The sequence below is a fragment of the Chelonia mydas genome, chromosome 1 (assembly GCF_015237465.2).
Source record: "Chelonia mydas isolate rCheMyd1 chromosome 1, rCheMyd1.pri.v2, whole genome shotgun sequence".
NCBI classification, from domain to species: domain Eukaryota; kingdom Metazoa; phylum Chordata; order Testudines; family Cheloniidae; genus Chelonia; species Chelonia mydas.
This window is the reverse complement of record NC_057849.1, coordinates 189792111-189812569: the sequence shown is the minus strand read 5'-3', so window position 1 is coordinate 189812569 and position 20459 is coordinate 189792111. Positions and strand designations below refer to the sequence as shown.

General features: G+C 43.0%; 1 protein-coding gene across 7 annotated transcripts in view; it reads right to left on the bottom strand.

The window, feature by feature from the left end:
* The window catches only part of IFT57 (intraflagellar transport 57), a 40866-nt gene that overhangs the window by 6104 nt on the left and 14303 nt on the right, over window positions 1-20459 (bottom strand). Inside the window, exons 5-12 of one of the 7 annotated variants that reach the window (XM_037907557.2) lie at window positions 17877-17945; window positions 17194-17316; window positions 13128-13199; window positions 8450-8581; window positions 7247-7309; window positions 6889-6951; window positions 3387-3453; window positions 68-2067 (exon numbers count right to left, since the gene is read on the bottom strand). In XM_037907557.2, the coding sequence (XP_037763485.1) occupies window positions 1889-2067; window positions 3387-3453; window positions 6889-6951; window positions 7247-7309; window positions 8450-8581; window positions 13128-13199; window positions 17194-17316; window positions 17877-17945 (768 nt within the window). In that variant the 3' untranslated portion in view covers window positions 68-1888. The other 6 variants (XM_037907569.2, XM_037907559.2, XM_037907579.2 and 3 more) reach the window with 6 other exon arrangements.

The window sequence follows — 20459 nt, the reverse complement described above, 5'->3', positions numbered from 1 at the left end:
CCTCATGCGTATTAAGGGAAAGTAGTGGTAAATGAGGGTGATCACATTTAAGAAAAAACACTACAAAACCAAGTGTTGTGTTTAATTCAGATGTAGCTGCTAAACAGTCCTTTGGGTGTTCTGAAATTTCAAAGGGGATGTGTGTTGGCCTTCTTTATGTTTTTTGAATGAGCCTCCAAAAAAGGATAAAGAACTTGAGAACAAGGTATATGCAAACCACAGAGGAGCACTCATGGAACAATCATAGTAAAAAGGAAGGGGTCATGCATCCACACACTCATTTAGGGCTCAACTGTGGCTTTGCCACTAGCCCAAAGTAATAGCAGTATGTAGCTGGGCTGCCCCAGGATTAGGCTATGACTGTCTCAGTCCAGTCCTTGCTTCCCCCATTGTTCCATGGAAGGAGTAATCTGTACTAGTCCTATACCTGACACACATTACTTCCTCCTCTGCAACAGTGAGACTGTGCAGGCCTGCATGTTGGGGGGTGGAGCCAAGGCTCTACCACAACCCACCCCTCTGAATGGAGGAAGTAGCAGCAACCCTGCATAAGGTGCTCCTCTCCCCGCCAGCCAAAAGCTACTACTATATGGGCGTATAGCCAGGGTAATATTATGTCCTTACAGAAATAAACTAGGGGAAGTACTTATTTCAAGAACGAGTGCATTAGGAATATGCATCTGATCAAGACATCAAGGTCACAGGTTAAACTACTACAAATGTAGAGAAAAATAACTTTTCCAATGACATATGGCATAACGTTCAACCCTTAATCTAGGAAGGCACATCAAATTCAGAATTCCCCCAAATGGTGACTGACTACACACAGATTCAGTCTCTTAGAAATATCACCAATATGTTTCTTGAATTAAACAAACGTTAGCACTTTTCATCCACAGATCTCAACCACAATTGTAAGGAGACTTAACCATTGTTATCACAGTTTTATAGATAAATGTTACTGATGCATGGAGAAGTTACAAGAACAATGCACGGTCTCACACAGCAAATCATAGAATCATAGAATATCAGGGTTGGAAGGGACCTCAGGAGGTCATCTAGTCCAACCCCCTGCTCAAAGCAGGACTGATCCCCAAAGCAGGACCGATCCCCAAAGCAGCAAATCAATGGCAGAGCCAGGAAAAGAAGCAAGGTCTTATGCATTTTTCAGGTGCACTTGCCAGTAGATGATACTGCCATGCTTATCAAAGTGAGGGACGTGTAGGTTCTGATGGAGTCATGACACTAACAGCTGCCTTGCAAAGTACTGAGATTTTGATTTACAACAGCCCTTCTAATCTCATCAAAACCTCCTCAGAAAAGTCTATCAATCATCCCCAATTGTGTCAAACATGGAGGTTATTTTGTTCTATACATAAAATTCAAATAGGGGCTGGGAGGGGACCAAACAATTTACTTTGACTTGTAGCCAGAATCAGATCTGACCCAGGTCTCTGGCAAGGGTAGGCGTTGTATTATTCCAATGTCAGCAATTAAATACTAATGTTAATCATATGAAAATGGGAATAAATAGCAGACATTTTAAAATTCCTTTCAAGCCTTCCACAAGTAATTTTCTTTCACCACACAATATCTAATCAAGACTTGAAGATTATAGGCTGTGTCAATAGACTTTTATACTACTTAACATACTACAGTGCAGTAGAAGAGACAAGTTAGTTAATGAGAATTTATTAATGTATTTATAAAAGACTTGCAATAAGTTTGAAAGCCTTTAAGTCAAAAAATTCAGGATGGCTCCATTTATAGAGCCTAAAGTGCTATGTACACATCTGCAACACCCTAAAATGCATGATAAGCATATTGTAAAAAAAACAAGTTATAAAAAAATTGATTTGTCTGAAATACAAGTAAATTCCAAGCAACTTTAATAGGCACCTATTGTAGTTTCAGGAATCATAGTTGCATGCATATCTCTAGTCATATTTGATTTCTCCTTCAGCTTTGACTGGAGTAATGTGTGTTCCACTACACCAATCCGTATGTCCATCTGAACTGTTTCCTGCTTCAGTTTGGTTAAGGCCTGCTTAATTTTTACTAAAGGAGCTGTTTTAAAAAAAAAAAAAAAAGAAAAAAAAGGGCAAACAGTACATGTGTTAGTCTCCTGTACATGAAAAGCATTACTTTTTCCTATAATTCACTCCCTTTGCTAACTGGAGAATGAACAAAAGGATGTTATATTCTGGGAGACACGATTTTACTGAGACATCATTTTTAACACACAAGACATATTAAAAATAGAAATAAGCAGTGATAATTTTGCTGCCTTCTTGACATGTTGGATCCGATAATGTGCATAAAAATGAGAATAGGTTTTCCAATTTCATATTTTTTTGCACAGCAATAAGGCTCACCCGTCTACCTGACGTGGAGTTTGGTGGAACAGGGAACAATGAAGACACTGTTATCAACTGGCAGTGAAAGATCTCAGCTAGGAGAGGCTAAGGCAGTGTTCCACATACCCCATTCCTTTTCCTCCCACTCCCTTTCACCTCTGCAAAGCAGACGCTGCTTCTTCACCCCTCCACACCACTCTTTGTGGAGCAAGGCATGTGGGGAAGGGCAGGGGGCAGCAGTGCTGCAGGTTCCAGGCTCTGGAGCTTGTTCTACCCATCACCACTGTCACTGGGCAGGAAGGGTGGTATGAGGCCAGGTGATTAACCCTGTATGGTGAGGGGAGGGTGTATACATTTTGCTTCCAGGGTGAGATAGCTATTGCAGGTGGTTTATCCCAGTTAGGCATCAGTAATTAAATAAAGTTGCAGCCCCTGTGTTTAACTCTATTAGGGTGCCTGCCTGATTCTCTCCATGTCTGTATCACAATTCCTTTTACATTTGAAATAGAGCAGGTTTATCAGCCAAAAGAGACTTTAAGACAGCAAAACATATAGGCTTTTATGACTTTTAGAATTAATTTAAAATAGAAACAGTACAACCATCACAAGTACTAGAATGAATTTTTCTACTGGCTATAGGCCCAAACCTGTGAACACTTGCCACCAAACACAATGCTTACTGCCATGAGCAATCTGATGGTAGTAAGTGTTTGCAGTATCAGGCCCTACATCACCAGCAGTGGGTTAGTTATTTAGTTATTCAAATTAGAGAACCCATGAATTTTCTGAGATTTTTATGGTAAAATTCTCAAAAACCAAAATTTTGGAACCCAGTGGGATTTAGACTCCTAAATCACTTAGGCTCCTTTGAAAATTTTACCCCTGATGTTTTCACTTATTTAGTAACTCATTCCTAATTTTGTTTTGTTTATTTTTCATGTACCAGATTATTTTTCCATAACCTAGGTCTGAATGTGCACTTGTTTCTCAGGGAATGGGAGGTTTTTCCTGAGGAAGGCATGTACATACCTCCATCGGTCATACTGCTTCCCTTCTCTTCCATTTCCTGCTTTACTTTTTCTAACACTTCAGTAATCTGAAATTGATATTAAGTGTGCATTTTTGAACTTCAATTAAAACAAATTCTGAATAATTACATTAATTTTACAAAAATGACTAATCTGTGCTCAGCACTGTAAATAGAATAACAATATTTCTCAATGCAAAACTACTAATCCCAAACTGGATTTTTAATGTGAAAAAAAGAAAAATACAAGTCATGCAACATGAATAACATTTTGGCAGTGGCCTGGGTTTACTGTTTTGAAGAGTCTCTCATCATACAGTAATAATAATAAAAGTGATACATTTCAGTAACTGATGGATGACAAGAACCACTATTCTCTTAGGCCTGGTCTACACTAGTGGGGGGGGAGGATCAATCTAAGATACGCAACTTCAGCTACGAGAATAGTGTAGCTACGAGAATAGCATAGCTGAAGTCGACGTACTTAGATCGACTTACGGCGGCGTCTTCACGGTGGTGAGTCGACTGCTGCCGCTCCCCCGTCGACTCCGCTTGCGCCTCTCATGGCGGTGGAGTACAGACGTTGACGGGAGAGCACTCGGGGATCCATTTATCGAGTCTAGACTAGACACGATAAATCGACCCCCGATAGATCGATCGCTACCTGGCGATCCGGAGGGTAGTGTAGACCTGGCCTTAGAGAATGGTTGATGGAATAGCACTCCTGTCTGCATTACAACAGATTAAGGATCGCGTTTTCTGAGCTAGAAGGTGGTTTGCCAGGTGATGGTGGTTACTACAAAAAACAGGTTGGTTAAGGAATCCAGAGGGATGGTACCAGAATAAAAACATAGACAATGAAAGTTCCTGGGATGTGTACATAAAGTTTATTGGGATGTCTGTGTATAGGAGTAAAAAAAACTTCAGCACTGATACTGTATATTGAAAGGTCTGCATGTACAGTAGTATTGTGTCTGTAGCATGGATCGTGAAAAGGGAGCAATCCGGTTTGCTAATAAAGCACTTTGACCATAATATGGAAATGAATGGGTTGGAACCACTAAGCCACATTTACCTCCCTATTTCAATATGTTCAGAGAGAGAAAAACATTTTCACTACACACCTAGGGTGTATAGGTATGTCCCAATGGGCCAAGTTCTGATCACAGCTATACCAGCGAAAATCTATAGTAGCACCAAATGTATCTGGCTTTACTCCATATATGCACCAGTGTAGCTGAGATTAGAATTGTGTCCAATATCCACACACTCAGTCATGCATTATTCTTTATTAGTCACACACTAATTACCAAAGCTCAAAAACATTATAAAGACTTCAAATTCATACAGTGTTCTATTTTTAAAAATCACTTCTGCTTTTAGGATGGACCAGTATTAAATGCAAGGTTAAATATAATTGTACAGTTTATTATTATTTTAAAACAGGCATAATTCTACAGAGGTCCTACACTTCAGAAGACAGATTTGTACTATGAGAGATACAAGGTGGGTGAGATAATATTTTTTATTGGACCAACTTGTATTAGTGAAAGAGAGTTGCTTTCAAGTTCCACAGAGCTTTTAGCTTGAAAGCATGTCTCTTTCACCAAGAAAAGCTGGACCAATAGAAGATATTACGTCATCCACCTTGTGTCTCTAACATTAAAAAAAAATCTTCAGAAACCATCATCACAACATTTATTGTGTATTCTAGTAGTGTGATGAGATAGGGCTATTACAGAAGTTTAGTCTCTTAGTGGATAAGGTTTTTGTAACCTAAATAGTAAAGTTAGTAAGTGAATGAAATTTCCATAAATTATTTGGAGTGTTGAAACAAAAGACTGACATTTGCAATCAAAACAAATTGATATTTTGAAACAAAACGTTTTGATTTTCCACATCAACATTTTCATAAAATCATAGAATACCAAGGTTGGAAGGGACCTGAGGAGGTCATCCAATCCAACCCCCTGCTCAAAGCAGGACCAATCCCCAACTAAATCATCCCTGCCAGGGCTTTGTCAAGCCTGACCTTAAAAACCTCAAAGGAAGGAGATTCCACCACCTCCCTAGGTAACGCATTCCAGTGCTTCACCACCCTCCTAATGAAAAAGATTTTCCTAATATCCAACCTAAACCTCCCCCACTGCAACTTGAGACTATTACTCCTTGTTCTGTCATCTGCTACCACTGAGAACAGTCTAGATCCATCCTCTTCGGAACCCCCTTTCAGGTAGTTGAAAGCAGCTATCAAATCCCACCTCATTCTTCTCTTCCGCAGACTAAACGATCCCAGTTCCCTCAGCCTCTCCTCATAAGTCATGTGTTCCAGTCCCCTAATCATTTTTGTTGCCCTTCGCTAGACGCTTTCCAATTTTTAAAAAATCCTTCTTGTAGTGTGGGGCCCAAAGCTGGACACAGTACTCCAGATGAGGCCTCACCAATGTCGAATAGAGGGGAATGATCACGTCCCTCGATCTGCTGGCAATGCCCCTACTTATACACCCCAAAATGCCATTAGCCTTCTTGGTAACAAGGGCACACTGTTGACTTATATCCAGCTTCTCATCCACTGTAACCCCTAGGTCCTTTTCTGCAGAACTGCTGCCAAGCCATTCTAGTCTGTAGCGGTGCATGGAATTCTTCCGTCCTAAGTGCACGACTCTGCACTTGTCCTGGTTGAACCTCATCAGATTTCTTTTGGCCCAGGTCCCTCTGTATCCTATCCCTACCCTCCAGCGTATCTACCACTCCTCCCAGTTTAGTGTCATCTGCAAACTTGCTAAGGGTGCAATCCACACCATCCTCCAGATCATTAATGAAGATATTGAACAAAACTGGTCCCAGGACCGACCCTTGGGGCACTCCACTTGATACCGGTTTTAAAATACTTGGTTTCAAAATATTGCTTCAGATAAATAAAAAAATGTCACTGAAATTGACATTTTCCATCAGAAAAATTCAAGAAAAAACCAGGTCTTCTGACAAAAACCTTTTATTGGAAATTTTTTGGCCCACTGTACCAAATATTAACTTTTTGAATAATTATAAATAATAAAATTTAGGATTTTCTCATCTTCAAAGCACTTTACAAACACTGACTGATTAATCCTCAATAGCCCTAATGAGACAGGTAAAATCCATATTTTATTTTATATATTTATATATTATTCTCCTTAGAGATGAGGAAAACTACGGGGGAGATCTTTAGTAGCTTGCCCACCTCACAGATAGAATCAGTAGCAGAGCTGGGATTAAAATTTTGGAATCTCTCTCTCAATCCTGGGCTCACAGTTCTAAACCACTTTCACGAAATGAACAAATTCTAAACATTGATATGAAAAGTACTTCATATGAAAAAGTTTATTTCATACAATGGTAAACCCCAGTGTCAAATGACTATGCACAGTGGACTATTTTAAAAGTTAGAAAACAATGCATGAAAGATTGGAGCTCTTTTGAGAATTAAGACCATAACACAAATTATGTGAAAATATATTCTACCTCAGAAAGAGTTCTAGTCCTTTCTGTTACTCCTCCACTTCCCTGCTGGTATTTCTCTTTGGCCTGGAAGAGAGAACACTTTCTGTATTATTGACAAAACAGAAGCATACATACTAATTAGAGAATTTATTATAATAGTTGCTCTTTTAGATCCCAATTCTGGAAATCCTCATTCATGCATGCAGTGCCAATGAAATCAATGGAGTGTGAGGGAGAGTTTGCAATGTCTATCATTCAAGAATCTCAAAGCACCTTAACAAATGGCAATTAAAGATCACAACACTCATGTGAGGGAAGTAAGTTTTATTAGTTATTAACAGGTGCGTAAACAGAAGCACAGAGAGTGCAAGTGCCTTACCCAAGACCACAGTGAGTTTGTCAGAATTGGGATGGAACTCAGCAGTCCTGAACCCCAGGCCCTCTTTCTCAAAAGAGGAAATTAACCTGTCACCATTCTGGGTTTAACTGCACCTCTACCACATCCATGTGCTGGATTGGGCCCACAGGCAAGTTCACACAAACCACCCAGGGGGAGGCAGGGACGAGGAGGAGGAGCTCTCTCATAACTTTAAGCCCTGTAGTTAGGGTACTCACCTGGAATGTGGGAGACCCTCAGTTTGAGTCCCATCTCTGCCTGAGGGGGAAGAGGGGTTTTAACAGGTATGACACCCCCTACCCCAGGTGAGTGCCCTAACTATTGCACTATGGGATGCGTGGATGTTGAAACTGTTGAAACTGTTGCCTCTCCTGTTGAAACTGTTGCTTTGAGTACAAATAATTAAAGAATCATTTGGGCTAGAGAAAGAGAGGGAATACACACAACAATGACAGCATAAGCATAATGACAACTCTGTAGCCTGGTGGTGAGAGCACTGACCTGGGATGTGGTAGAGCCAGGGTTCAATCCCCCTGCTCCGGTTACTCTAATCACTGATTGAAAGATTGAGAGCCCCCCACCAGATTAGCCCAGAGCCCAATGGTCAGGGCACCCACCTAAGAGCTAGCAGATTCCTGTTTAAATCCCTTCTCACCCTCCTCAGATGGAGGGAGGGGAACTTGAACAGGGGGCCTCCCACATCCTAGGTGAGTACCCTAACCACTGAGCTAAAATTTATGAGGGAAGTTCTAGTCCTCACCTGGCTTCTTGCTAAAATGGCACAGGTGCCTAACTCTGGAAGATGGAGAATCATTAGGTAACTCTCTGTAACTTGGATTTGGGTGCCTATATTTATATGATGGGTAGGGCTTAGCATACATCGGCATCTACCATTAGTTAACATTCTAGTTTTTATGGTTCACAGTCTAAGATGACCCCTTTTCCCCCAGTCATTGCACAGGAACTCAGACTTTGTTATCACACTGATTTTCTAGGTGCCTAAAAGTTAGATGTGATGCTCAGAATCACCACATCCAACTCCTTTTGTGCATCCAGGCCTTTGTCTTCTACCTACAGTCAGAGGGAGAAAGTAGATGTAGACTCTGCAGGCTGTACTTGATCCTTGGGCCATACTGTAGACAACTCAGCCCGACAAAAAGCAACAGCAATGGGTCAGTGCATTACCTCACTCAGCTGGGCTTGTGCTGTACGATATTCCTGAACCAAATGCTCCAACTGATTGTTGAGGTACTTTTCCCGACTGTTGACCTTTTCAAGGGTCCTACTGATTTCACTATGAAGTTTGTCAAGGTAACCCTAGAAAACGATATTCTGTGGTAAGATTATATTTTGTATGTAATGTATGAACACTGTTAAAATTCCTCTAATTCAGAAAGGATATTGAAACATAGGAGTCTGAGATGGAAAAGAATTACTAAGACACTTGGCCTATGGCCAATGCAGGACTGCACCTATGATAAGGTTTTCTAGTGTTTAGTTTAGCCCAGATTCAAATTTCTCAAGATATGGTGCTTCTACCATTTCCCTTAAGATTATTCCAGTCTAATAAGTCTCACTGTCAGAAAGTTATTCTGACTACAGTATTTAGCTAATTTTTCCTTTTTAAAATTCCCTCTGATTATTAAGAAGTACCCACCACAGTATAGTCTTTAATAATTCCTCTCCATTTTCAGGATGTACCCACTTCAAATACTTGTAGTCAGCTATGTCCCCCATTACTTATCCTTGGACAAATTATACAACTTTACAATAATTTGTCCTTTGTCAATCCTGCCAGCCCTCGATCATATTTGTTGCATTTCTTCATAGTGCTGTAAAACAATCCCAGAAACTGAATCAAACAATTAATATATATCAAAGGGTATGTCTAACACTACGAAATTAGGTCGAATTTATAGAAGTTGATTTTTTAGGAAGCAATTTTATATAGTCGATTGTGTGTCCCCTCACTAAGCGCATTAAGTCGGCGGAGTACATCCACAGTACTGTGGCTAGTGTTGACTTTCAGAGCTTTGCACTCTGGGTAGCTATCCCACAGTTTCCGCAGTCTCCACCACCCATTGGAATTCTGGGTTAAGCTCCCAATGCCTGATGGGGCAAAAACATTGTCGTGGGTGGTTTTGGGTACATGTCGTCAGTCACCTCTCCCTCTGTGAAAGCAACGGCAGACAATTGTTTCGCGCCTTTTTTCCGTGCGGACGCCATACTGCTTTAAGCAGATGGTGCAGTAGTACTGCTAACCGCCACCATCGAACCACTGCTTCCGCTTTAACTCTGCTCTCATGAATCCACCTCGCAGGTCCTCTTGTCGTTCTCTATAAATATCTATTCTCGTGGCATCCGTCATCAGCCACTGCTTCTGCTGCAACTCTGCTCTCCTGCAGATGCCATACCACGGCAAGCATGGAGCCCGCTCAGATCACCGCGGCAGTTATGAGCATTGTAAACACCTCGTGCATTATCCTGCAGTATGTTCAGAACCAGAACCTGCAAAAGCAGGCGAGGAGGCGACGGCAGCGCGGTGACGAGAGTGATGAGGACATGGACACAGACTTCTCTCAAAGCACGAGCCCCATGCAAATTGGACATCCTGGTGGCAATGGGACAGGCTCATGCTGTGGAATGCCGATTCTGAGCCCGGGAAACAAGCACAGATTGGTGGGACCGCATAGTGTTGCGGGTCTGGGATGATTCCCAGTGGCTGCAAAACTTTTGCATGCGTAAGGGCACTTTCATAGAACTGAAGAGCAAGAATACCAAGATGAGAGCAACCGTTACAGTTCACAAGCGAGTGGTGATCGCCTTCTAGAACCTTGCAACGCCAGACAGCTACCAGTCAGTCGGGAATCAATTTGGAGTGGGCAAATCCACTGTGGGGGCTGCTGTGATCCAAGCAGCCAACACAATCACTGAGCTGCTGCTATCAAGGTTAGTGACTCTGGGAAAAGTGCAGGTCATAGTGGATGGCTTTGCTGCAATGGGATTCCCTAACTGTGGTGGGTCGACAGACGGAACCCATATCCCGGGACCGGACCACCTTGGCAGCCAGTACATAAACCGAAAGGGGTACTTTTCAGTGGTGCTGCACGCACTGGTGGATCACAAGGGACGTTTCACCAACATCAGTGTGGGATGGCTGGGAAAGGTACATGACGCTCGCATCTTCAGGAACTCTGGTCTGGTCTGTTTCAACAGCTGCAGCAAGGGACTTACTTTCCAGTAACATATGATTTTCTACTTTCGGTTAGACCTCAGCGAAACCAATATTCCCATTGTTATTACTGCTTGCTGCATGCTCCACAATATCTGTAAGAGTAAGGGGGAGACGTTTATGGTGAGGTGGGAGGTTGAGGCTAATCGCCTGGCCGCTGATTATGCGCAGCCAGACACCAGGGCAGTTAAAAGAGCATAGCAGGGCGCGCTGTACATCAGAGAAGCTTTGAAAACCAGTTTCATGGCTGACCAGGATATGGTGTGACAGTTCTGTTTGTTTCTCCTTGATGGAAACCCGCCCCCTTGGTTCACTCTACTTCCCTGTAAGCCAGCTGACCTCCCCCCTTCGATCACCGCTTGCAGAGGCAATAAAGTCATTGTTGTTTCAAATTCATGCATTCTTTATTAATTCATCACACAAATGGGGGATAACTGCCAGGATAGTCCAGGAGGGCTGGGGAAGGAGGGAAGCACTGGGTGGGGTGGTGGAGGAGGGAAGAACAAGGCCACACTGCACTTCAAAACTTATTGAATGCCAGCCTTCTGTTGCTTGGTCAGTCCTCTGGGGTGGAGTGGTTGGGTGCCCAGAGGGCCCCCCCCGCAACGTTCTTGGGTGTCTGTGTGAGGAGGCTATGGAACTTGAGGAGGAAGGCAGTTGGTTACACAGGGGCTGCAGCGGTGGTCTGTGCTCCTGATGCCTTTCCTGCAGCTCAACCATACGCTGGAGCATATCAGTTTGATCCTCCAGTAGCCTCAGCATTGCATCCTGCCTCCTCTCATCACGCTGCCACCACCTATCATCTTGATCCCGCCACCTCTCCTCGCGTTCATTTTGTGCTTTCCTGGACTCTGACATTGCTTGCCTCCACACATTCTGCTGAGCTCTTTCAGTGCGGGAGGACTGCATGATCTCAGAGAATATTTCATTGCGAGTGCAGTTTTTTCACCTTCTTATCTGCGCTAGCCTCTGGGACGGAGATGATAGGGGGAGTGTTGAAACATTTGCAGCTGCAGGAGGAAAAAAAAGGAGGGTAGTATTTAAAAAGACACATTTTAGAGAACAATGGGTAGACTCTTTCATGGTGAACCAAGCTGTTCACGTGACATAGCACATGTGCTTTTGGTACAAGGTCACCTCTCACCCCTCCCAATTCTCTGGGATGATCGCTTCACCCCTCCCCCCACCGCGTGGCTAACAGTGGGGAGGATTTCTTTTCAGCCCCAGGCAAACAGCCCAGCAGGAATGGCCACCTCTGAATGTCCCCTTAATAAAATTCCCCTATTTCAACCATGTGACCATGAATGGTATCACTCTCCTGAGGATAACACAGAGAGATAAAGACCGGGTGTTGCTTGAATGCCAGCAAAACACCGGGACCATATGCTGCCATGCTTTGTTATGCAATGATTCCAGACTACGTGCTACTGGCCTGGCATGGTTAAGTGTCCTACCATGGAGGATGGAATAAGGCTGCCCTCCCCAGAAACCCCCTTTTGCAAAGGCTTTGGGAGTACCTCCAGGAGAGCTTCATGGAGATGTCCCTGGAGGATTTCTGCTCCATCCCCAGACACGTTAACAGACTTTTCCAGTAGCTGTATTGGCCGCAAACGCATCCCAAGTCTTCAGGGCAAATTAATCATTAAACACGCTTGCTTTTAAACCATGTATTATATTTACAAAGGTACACTCACCAGAGGTGCCTTCTCTGCCTTCCAAGGTCCGGGAGCCCACCTTGGGGGGGTTGGGAGGGTACTGGCTCCAGGGTGATAAACAGTTCCTGGCTATCAGGGAGAATGGTTTCATCCTCATCTTCCTCATCCCCAAAATCCTCATCCCTGTTGTGTGAGACTCCCCCCTTGCAGGAGTCCACGTACTGGGGTGGGGTAGTGGTAGGGGCATCCCCTAGAATTGCATGCAGCTCATCATAGAAGCGGCATGTCTGTGGGTCTGACCCGGAGCATCCGTTTGCCTCTTTGGATTTTTGGTAGGCTTGCCTGAGCTCCTTTAAGTTTCACGCGGCACTGCTGCGGGTCCCTGTTATAGCCTCTATCCTTCATGCCCTTGGAGATTTTTTCAAATATTTTGGCATTTCGTCTTTTGGAACGGAGTTCTGATAGCACGGATTAGTCTCCCCATACAGCGATCAGATCCAGTACCTCCCGTTTGGTCCATGCTGGAGCTCTTTTGCGATTCTGGGACTGCATGGTCACCTCTGCTGATGACCTCGCCACGCTGACCAAACAGGAAATGAAATTCAAAAGTTCCCGGTGCTGTTCCTGTGTACCTGGCTAGTGCATCTGAGTTGAAAGTGCTGTCCAGAGCGGTCATAATGGAACACTCTGGGATAGCTCCTGGAGGCCAATACTGTCAAATTGCGTCCACACTAACCCAAATTCGACCCGGCAATGTCGATTTCAGCGCTAATCCCCTCGTCGGGGAGGAGTACAGAAATCAATTTTAAGAGCCCTTTAGGTCGACAAAAATGGCTTCATTGTGTGGACGGGTGCAGGGTTAAATCCATCTAACGCTGCTAAATTCGACCTAAACTCGTAGTGTAGACCAGGGCAAAGACGGCAGTTAAAAAAATGCTGGAAGACCAGTAGAGTACTCTGAATGTACAAGACATACCCTCGTCTCTTTTAAAGCAGATTCGATTCCATCTTTGTGCTGATGCATTTGATCTATGTGGATTCTCCAATCCTAACAATACATCAGAAAGATAATAAAATGTCTAGATTATAAATTCAGGTAACAGCATAAGCATGAAAGAACTAAAGAGGCTTGTATGTGACTCAAAGCTATTGTCCTACCTGCCCATATCCATTGAGTACTGTTGCTGTGTGCAGTTGCACAGCTGCCATATTCCATCCCTTCAGGCAGCTGCTTTATGGTGAAGTAATTTATCAGACTCTTAAATGTCACACTGTGACATTCATGTCCAAAACCAAATACTGAACATGTCTGAGGCCATACTCTCTGGAGTGTATTTGATCTTCATTAAAGTTCTTCTGCTACAAAACATTGTGATGGGGCCTTCCAGGCACAAATATTGAGACTATTGATTACAACTCCATGAGCTCTGCTAGGTCTCAGGCAGAGAAAGAAGGCATAGCTAAAATGTCAAAAGACCTGCCAATGTTCAGATGGTCAGATCTTCCCTTTCCAATTCACCTCCAGAGTCATCAGGAGAAGAGAGGAAGGAAATGAAAAAGCAAGATTACCTAACCCCCTTCTTTGTAAGGGTAGCGGAAAGAAAGGGGGGGGAAGAAAAATGTACAGATGACAGCAAACATACATAAATGACATATAGATCTGAGAAAAATACCTTATAAAATATTACTCCGTTTTCTAAAATCCGCACACCAAACCATGGCCCAATGTGGCAAAATACTTTAAGCATGAGTAGCCGCACTAACTTCAATGAGAATACACGTGTGCTTCAGTGTTTTGCTAGATTGGTGCCTATATGGGATGAGACCAGCACAAATCACACCTCTAGCAGCTGTTACACCTCTGAGGCTTATTGCCTATAATCTTGCTCATGTCCAACACAATCTGTTCAGAAATTAGGCAAAGGCTGCAAAAAGAAAAGATGAATTTTACACTGCCAGGTAGTAGAGGCTTAAAGTTTGGCAGCAGACCTTAAAAAAATGTGTCTTTTTGTTGGTTTGGTGAAAATTGGTTGTGATGTCAAATTTACAGGATTGGGTTGTTCTGGTTTTTTGTTAAGAAGTACTTTGGATTTGCACATACACTAACTCCTCACTTAACGTTGTAGTTATGTTCCTGAAAAATGCAACTTTATGCGAAACAATGTTAAGCGAATCCAATTTCCTCATAAGAATTAATGTAAATGGGGGGTGGACGGGAATTTAGGTCCAGGGACATTTTTTTCACCAGACAAAAGATATTATGTACAGTATAAGTTTTAAACAATTTTAAACAAACCGTTTCATATTGTACACAACAATGAATGATTATGAAGCTTGGTTGAGGTGGTGGAGTAAGAGGGTGGGATATTTCCCAGGGAATGCCTTGCTGCTAAATGATGAACTAGCACTCGGCTGAGCCCTCAAGGGTTAATACGCTGTAGTTAATGTAGCCTCACACTCTACAAGGCAGCATGGACTGAGGCAGAAGGGAGGAAACACAACAGATGCAGGGCAGTAGCTACAAACACTTCCCTGCAAAAACTGAACATGATGAGCCCACGCTATCCAGCTGGAGCGCACCACTCCCTCCTCCTGACAGCACATGCATAGCTACACAGGTGCTGACTTTCCAAAGTGCTGAGGGGTGCATGCATGAGTGAGAGAGAGAGAGACAGAGAGATGTGCATTGTCCCTTTAAGTACACTGACCCTACTTTAAGTACCTTGCCCTTTTAAGCAGATCAGCCAATTCAGACAGGAAGCAACAGCTTCCAACAAGCTCCCTCCTTTCTGTCCCTGAGCCTTGTCCCCCTCCTCCGCTTTGGGGGTACGGAGCGGGGGGCAGGAGCAGGGGGACATCCTGATATCAGCACCTCTCTCCCCTCCTCCCCCAGCAAGCAGGAAGCTCCGAGGAGCAGCTCCAATTCAGAGGGCAGGGTAGGAGCAGCACTGCAGTGGGGGAGGGCCACCTGAACTGCTGCTGGAAAGTTGCCCAGCCATATACCTTACAGGGGATTGAGGGGAGCTGATGGAGGTGGGGGTGTTCCGGCCCCCTTTGGTTCTAATCCCCACAAGGAGGGGCTTCTCTTCCAGAGAATTCTGCCAGCAGTGGACAAAGCAGGCAGCTGCCAAAAGACCTTATAAGGGAGCACTGAGCAACTTTAAATGAGTTTGTTCCCTCATAGATCAGGAACGAAACCACGTTAACTGGGACGCCGTTAAGTGAGGAGTTCCTGTACTATTTATTTTATAACACACTCTGTTCATAATCTGCCAAATCTTCCACTGGTTCTGAATGTGTATGCATAACTTAGGAAATTGTAGAGAGTATGAAGTGTAATGCTCTTCTTTATACTACTGAGTGGGAGAAGCCAGATAGGAAAGGAGACCTGCCTCCAGTTAGGGAAGCTCTCAGAGCACTAAAGCATAGACACTGGGACAATGAATCCTCTTCCTCCTGTGTTTAACATGGGAGATAGTGCTCTGGGTTGGGAACCAGCAGATCATGCATTGTAGTCTAGACTCTTGCACTGATTGGCTTTAACAAAATTCTACACTTCACAGCTCACATTTAGCAAGGCTTCATTCCCCTACAGTAGACAGATACCATGCTCCCCTTTGTCATTTAATAAATGGGCTGAGGACCAGACAGAGGTGACCCAAACTTAGAAACGTTTGTAGCAGAGCTGGAACTAGAACAGGGGTGGGCAAACTTTTTGGCCCAAGGGCCACATCAGGGTGCGAAACTGTACGGAGGACTGGGTAGGGAAGGCTGTGCCCCCCAAACAGCCTGGCCCCCGCCCCCATCCACCCCCTGACAGCCCCCCTCAGAACCTCCAACCCATCCACCCCCCCCCACACTCCTTGTCCCCTAACCGCCCCCTCCCAAAATCCCCTGCCCCTAACCACCACCCGCCCGGGATCCCACCCCCATCTAACCCCCCCGCTCCCTGTCCCGACTGCCCTTCCCCCTATCCTCACCCCCGCCCCCTGACAGGCTCCCCAGGTCTCCCACACCTATCCAACCCCCCCTTGCTCTCTATCTCCTGACTGCCCCCCCGACCCCTATCCACACTCCTGCTCCCTGACAGGCCCCCCAGGACCTCACTCCCATCCAACCCCCCCTGCTCCCCGTCCCCTGACTATCCCCCGACCCCTATCCACACCCCCGCCCCCTGACACGCCCCCGAGGACCTCGCCCCCTATCCAACCTCCCCTGCTCCCTGTCCCCTGACTGCCCCGACCCCTATCCACAACCCCGCTCCCTGATAGGCCCCCCAGCCTCCCACACCCTATCCAACTCCCACTGTTCCCCAACTCCTGACAGCCCCCCCCTGCAGAACCTCTACCCCATCCAACCACCCCCTGCTCCCTGACTGGCCCCCGGAACCCCCTACCCAACCCTCCCCACTGCTGCCCCCTTACCATGCCTCTCAGAGCGGCAGGAGCTCACAGCCCCACTGCCGGGATGGAGCCAGCCACGCTGCCCGTGCGCAGCGTCACTACAGGAGAAGGGGGACATAGGAGATGGGGCCGGGGGTGAGCCTCCCCGGCCAGGAGCTCAAAGGCCAGGCAGGACAGTCCCGCAGGCCGTAGTTTGCCCACCTCTGAACTAGAATCTACATCTCTCATGTGGCTGACACAAACGTACCATCCAATAGTACTCCATGTGTTTGCTGTATTTCTGTAACTGTCCCAAAAAAACCTTTTATTACAAGCTAAATTAAAGGTTCAATCTGAAAACTGTTTTCCATGTTTTAAAAAGTTTCCACTGGAATTAAATTACACATTAGCAAATGACTGAAATGCTCTGATATTAGTATAGTATAAATTACTGTAGAATGTTAGAAAAACATTAAAATAAATAATTCTCTCTCTCTCAGATCTCTTGCTGGGGACAACAAGCTACAGGTAGTTTTGGAACATCTCACTGTAAACTATTCAGTGTTTTTTAAATACTGGGATATATAAAAATGGCAGATATTCATCATAAACTGCTTATTCAATTCATTTATACCAAAACATACACATGCTCTTACACACCTTATTGTCAGTTCTGATTGTAACTTTCAGTTGTGGAAGAACACGTTCCACTTCCAGGTTCCACTCTGCTGCATCGATTGTGGACTCTAAAATCTCTTCTTGTTTTGTGGATTCATTCATATCCTAAACAAACATTTCAATAGAAAACAATTGCTAGGTGATCAAGTTACAATGGCTTAAGACATTCAGAACAGGGAGAAATATTCATGGTTAGGAAAATTTACAACTATTTGATTTATATTATTTTATGATTTATTGTTGTTTCTTTGAACCTGTAAGTATTAGGATTTAAAACATCTTATCTGATTTTACTAAGTATTAAAATGAATGAGTAAAGCATTACCAGTAAGATAACAGACATGAAACTATTTCAGACCCAATTAAAAAAAAATACGTACATAGAAACAAGGTGCTATTTAAGTTCTTGGAAGCTGATTCTTCAAGATTTGTATAACTTTAAGAGATTCTGCAGTTTAGAAACCTGATGTATTTGTGTCTTTTAAAATAAGTTGGTCCTCTATAGTTAGTATATTTTTGATATTTATATTATATTAAGATTTTCAGATGAAAATCAAGTGACAGCCTTTATTCATAATAAATTGTAAAACCGATGTAAATAAGTTATAGTTTAAGATGTTAAGATCTGCTATACTTTATCAGGGTGCTAATAGGTAATAACTTACTGATCTATAGGTTTGTGCCTTTAGAACGTTCAGATCAATAAAGTTCTCTTCATTGTCTGTCTCTTCTTCCTTAAAAGAAACGTTGCAAAACATTTCATTAGTAAATATTGCATTATTTTCCTTCAGCTTTTCCTGAAGCAGAACAAAATATTTTTCAAGTTTTTGTAAAATATCATGTAGTTTTTGAAAGTACAGCATATGTTTATCAAAATTCATATGATGCAGCATCTTTGGGTAGTATGTTTCTTTTATAGAAGTTAGATTTTAGCTGGGATTTTAAGGGGAAAATAAGGGAGCTGGGTGTCCAGTTCCCAAGACTCTTGAAAAACCACAGCTTTAATTCATTTGTCAAACGGAAGTTACATTCCATTCAGCTCAACAAGTGACACAATATCTTACATCAACATACACAAGGCAGATCTACTCCAAGGATCAGTTTAGTATTGGTGCAAATGACTAAATCTATACTTCACGCCAGTGCAAAATTTGATCGTTAGGCACAATCCTTTAAGCTCTGCCAGGCAGGGACTGTTTTTTGACATATATTTGTACAGCATATAACACAGTGAGGGTCTGGTCTGTGACTGAGCACTACCATAATATAAATAATAAAAAATAAATAATAATAGCTGCGAGAACCAAAGGCTAAACTGGGGTTTTAGGATCGACCAGCTAATATTCCCCAAGGAGTCTTCACCCTTGTTACTTATTAAAAGAAATATGATTCAGTACCAGTTTTATAAATTTTATTAAAACGATTACACTTAAAATCAAGAAAGCATCACTAAAACTAAACTATTAACACTACTAAACTGAATTAAAAGTTAAAGTATATTGGATTGGAATTAAATCATTACATTAATATAACAAATATTCCTTATAATTCCAAAAGGAATCTAAGGACGTGGTTTTCCATTGGTAAAAACCCCAACTAAGGAGTTTTACCATTGGCAATGAAATCAAAATTTAGAGCTGGCTGAATATTTTATAACTGAAACCAAATTATTGATTAAAGTCTTCTAAACCACAACCTCAAAGTCAAATATAAGATTCCTCCTTAGATTTCAACTGTGTGGTATTCCTCGCCACCAACATAGATCACACAACCTCAACAAAATACTCCAGTGAGTAGAAGTCTGACAATTCTTAACAGTTTACAGCTGACAGGTTAAGTTTCTTAGGATTCTCAGACACAGAACACACTTTTACTGAACACCTAGGAGGCTGAGTTTAGGATTTTTTAAAATCTGCGGAACTTTCTTTCTTGTGCCTTCCCTGTGTAGATTTTATGGATACTCATACACACATGCACCTATACAACCACACTTTCCCACCTTAAGATTAAAGAAGGTAAGGCTGGGATGTCTCCCAGCTAATAAAAACAAAAGGAAAAAAGAAAAAGAAAAAGAAAAAAAAAAGCCATACATAAGATAACGGGGGTTTGCAAACTCTTCCACTCTTGCAGTCCTCTAGACTCTTCTGCAATAGGAGCTGGGACTGCAGTCAAAGAGTCAGATGACGTTACTAACACAGTACTTCTCACTAGTTGGACCTTGTCCTCCGGGGGCAGGGAGACTGGCCAAAAGGCTTCCATAACACATTAGTCGATATCTTGACTTCCTCTCCCTAGACTGCCTGGCCTTACGTCTCAAGAACACAAGTCTTCCCTCAAATGGTTTGTTGACCCAACAGGGGAGGCTTTTTTACTTTACCCTTAATTCTTTTGGCTTGTGAATTGCGCTTACTCAGCCTGGCCTCACCTCTCTCCAATGCCTTTTGACAAATCAGGTGCCAGGCTAACACATGTTTGAGTTAGCTCATGTTTAGCTAGCATCATATTTGGGAAAAGTACTGCTTAAGCCAGCAATTAAAAAAAATATTCAATGTTTGCATGCCACAGAGGCTGCATATCCATGACTCCGAGAAAATCAAAAACACAGAATGGAGGCCACTTTTGAAGATGCTGACATGATCTCATCCAGGTGAAAAGATCCTGTGATGATGTCATACCACCAGTTTATGGAAAATTATACTCAAGTCCTATAAAAATATCTGAATGAAAAAGACCTTTAGCAACCAAACAGCCACTCAACATCCATCCATCAGCAGAAATTAAAAATACATTTGTACATCTTAAGTCCAGGTGTCACAATCTTTTGTTAACAATGCAGCCTTCCTAAATATAAAGATTATTGTAACTAGGTGATAGGAATTTTCCATCTTAACAGAAAAAGAAACACCAAAGTAAATCAGCACAGAAACCATTTACAACAGAAATAATTAAAATGTACAAGGTCTACCTCTGTATGCACTGTTTTTCTTTTTGAGTACTACTAATAATTCAAGTCTGTGGAAAGACTTCATTTGGAGTTGGATTGGACTCAGGTTGCAAATGCTTCATTCAAGAAATATATCTTATTCCACAACTCACGTTTAGGTTTCTAGACTATTTGTGTAAATAAGGGTTTTAGGATTGGGCCCTGCATTTGTGAAGTGGTGTGTGACTTTTTAGCAATAGGCCAGTTCCTGAAGTCCTTGCTCAAACAAAAACTCCAATTAACATCAATAAGAGTTTGCCTCAGT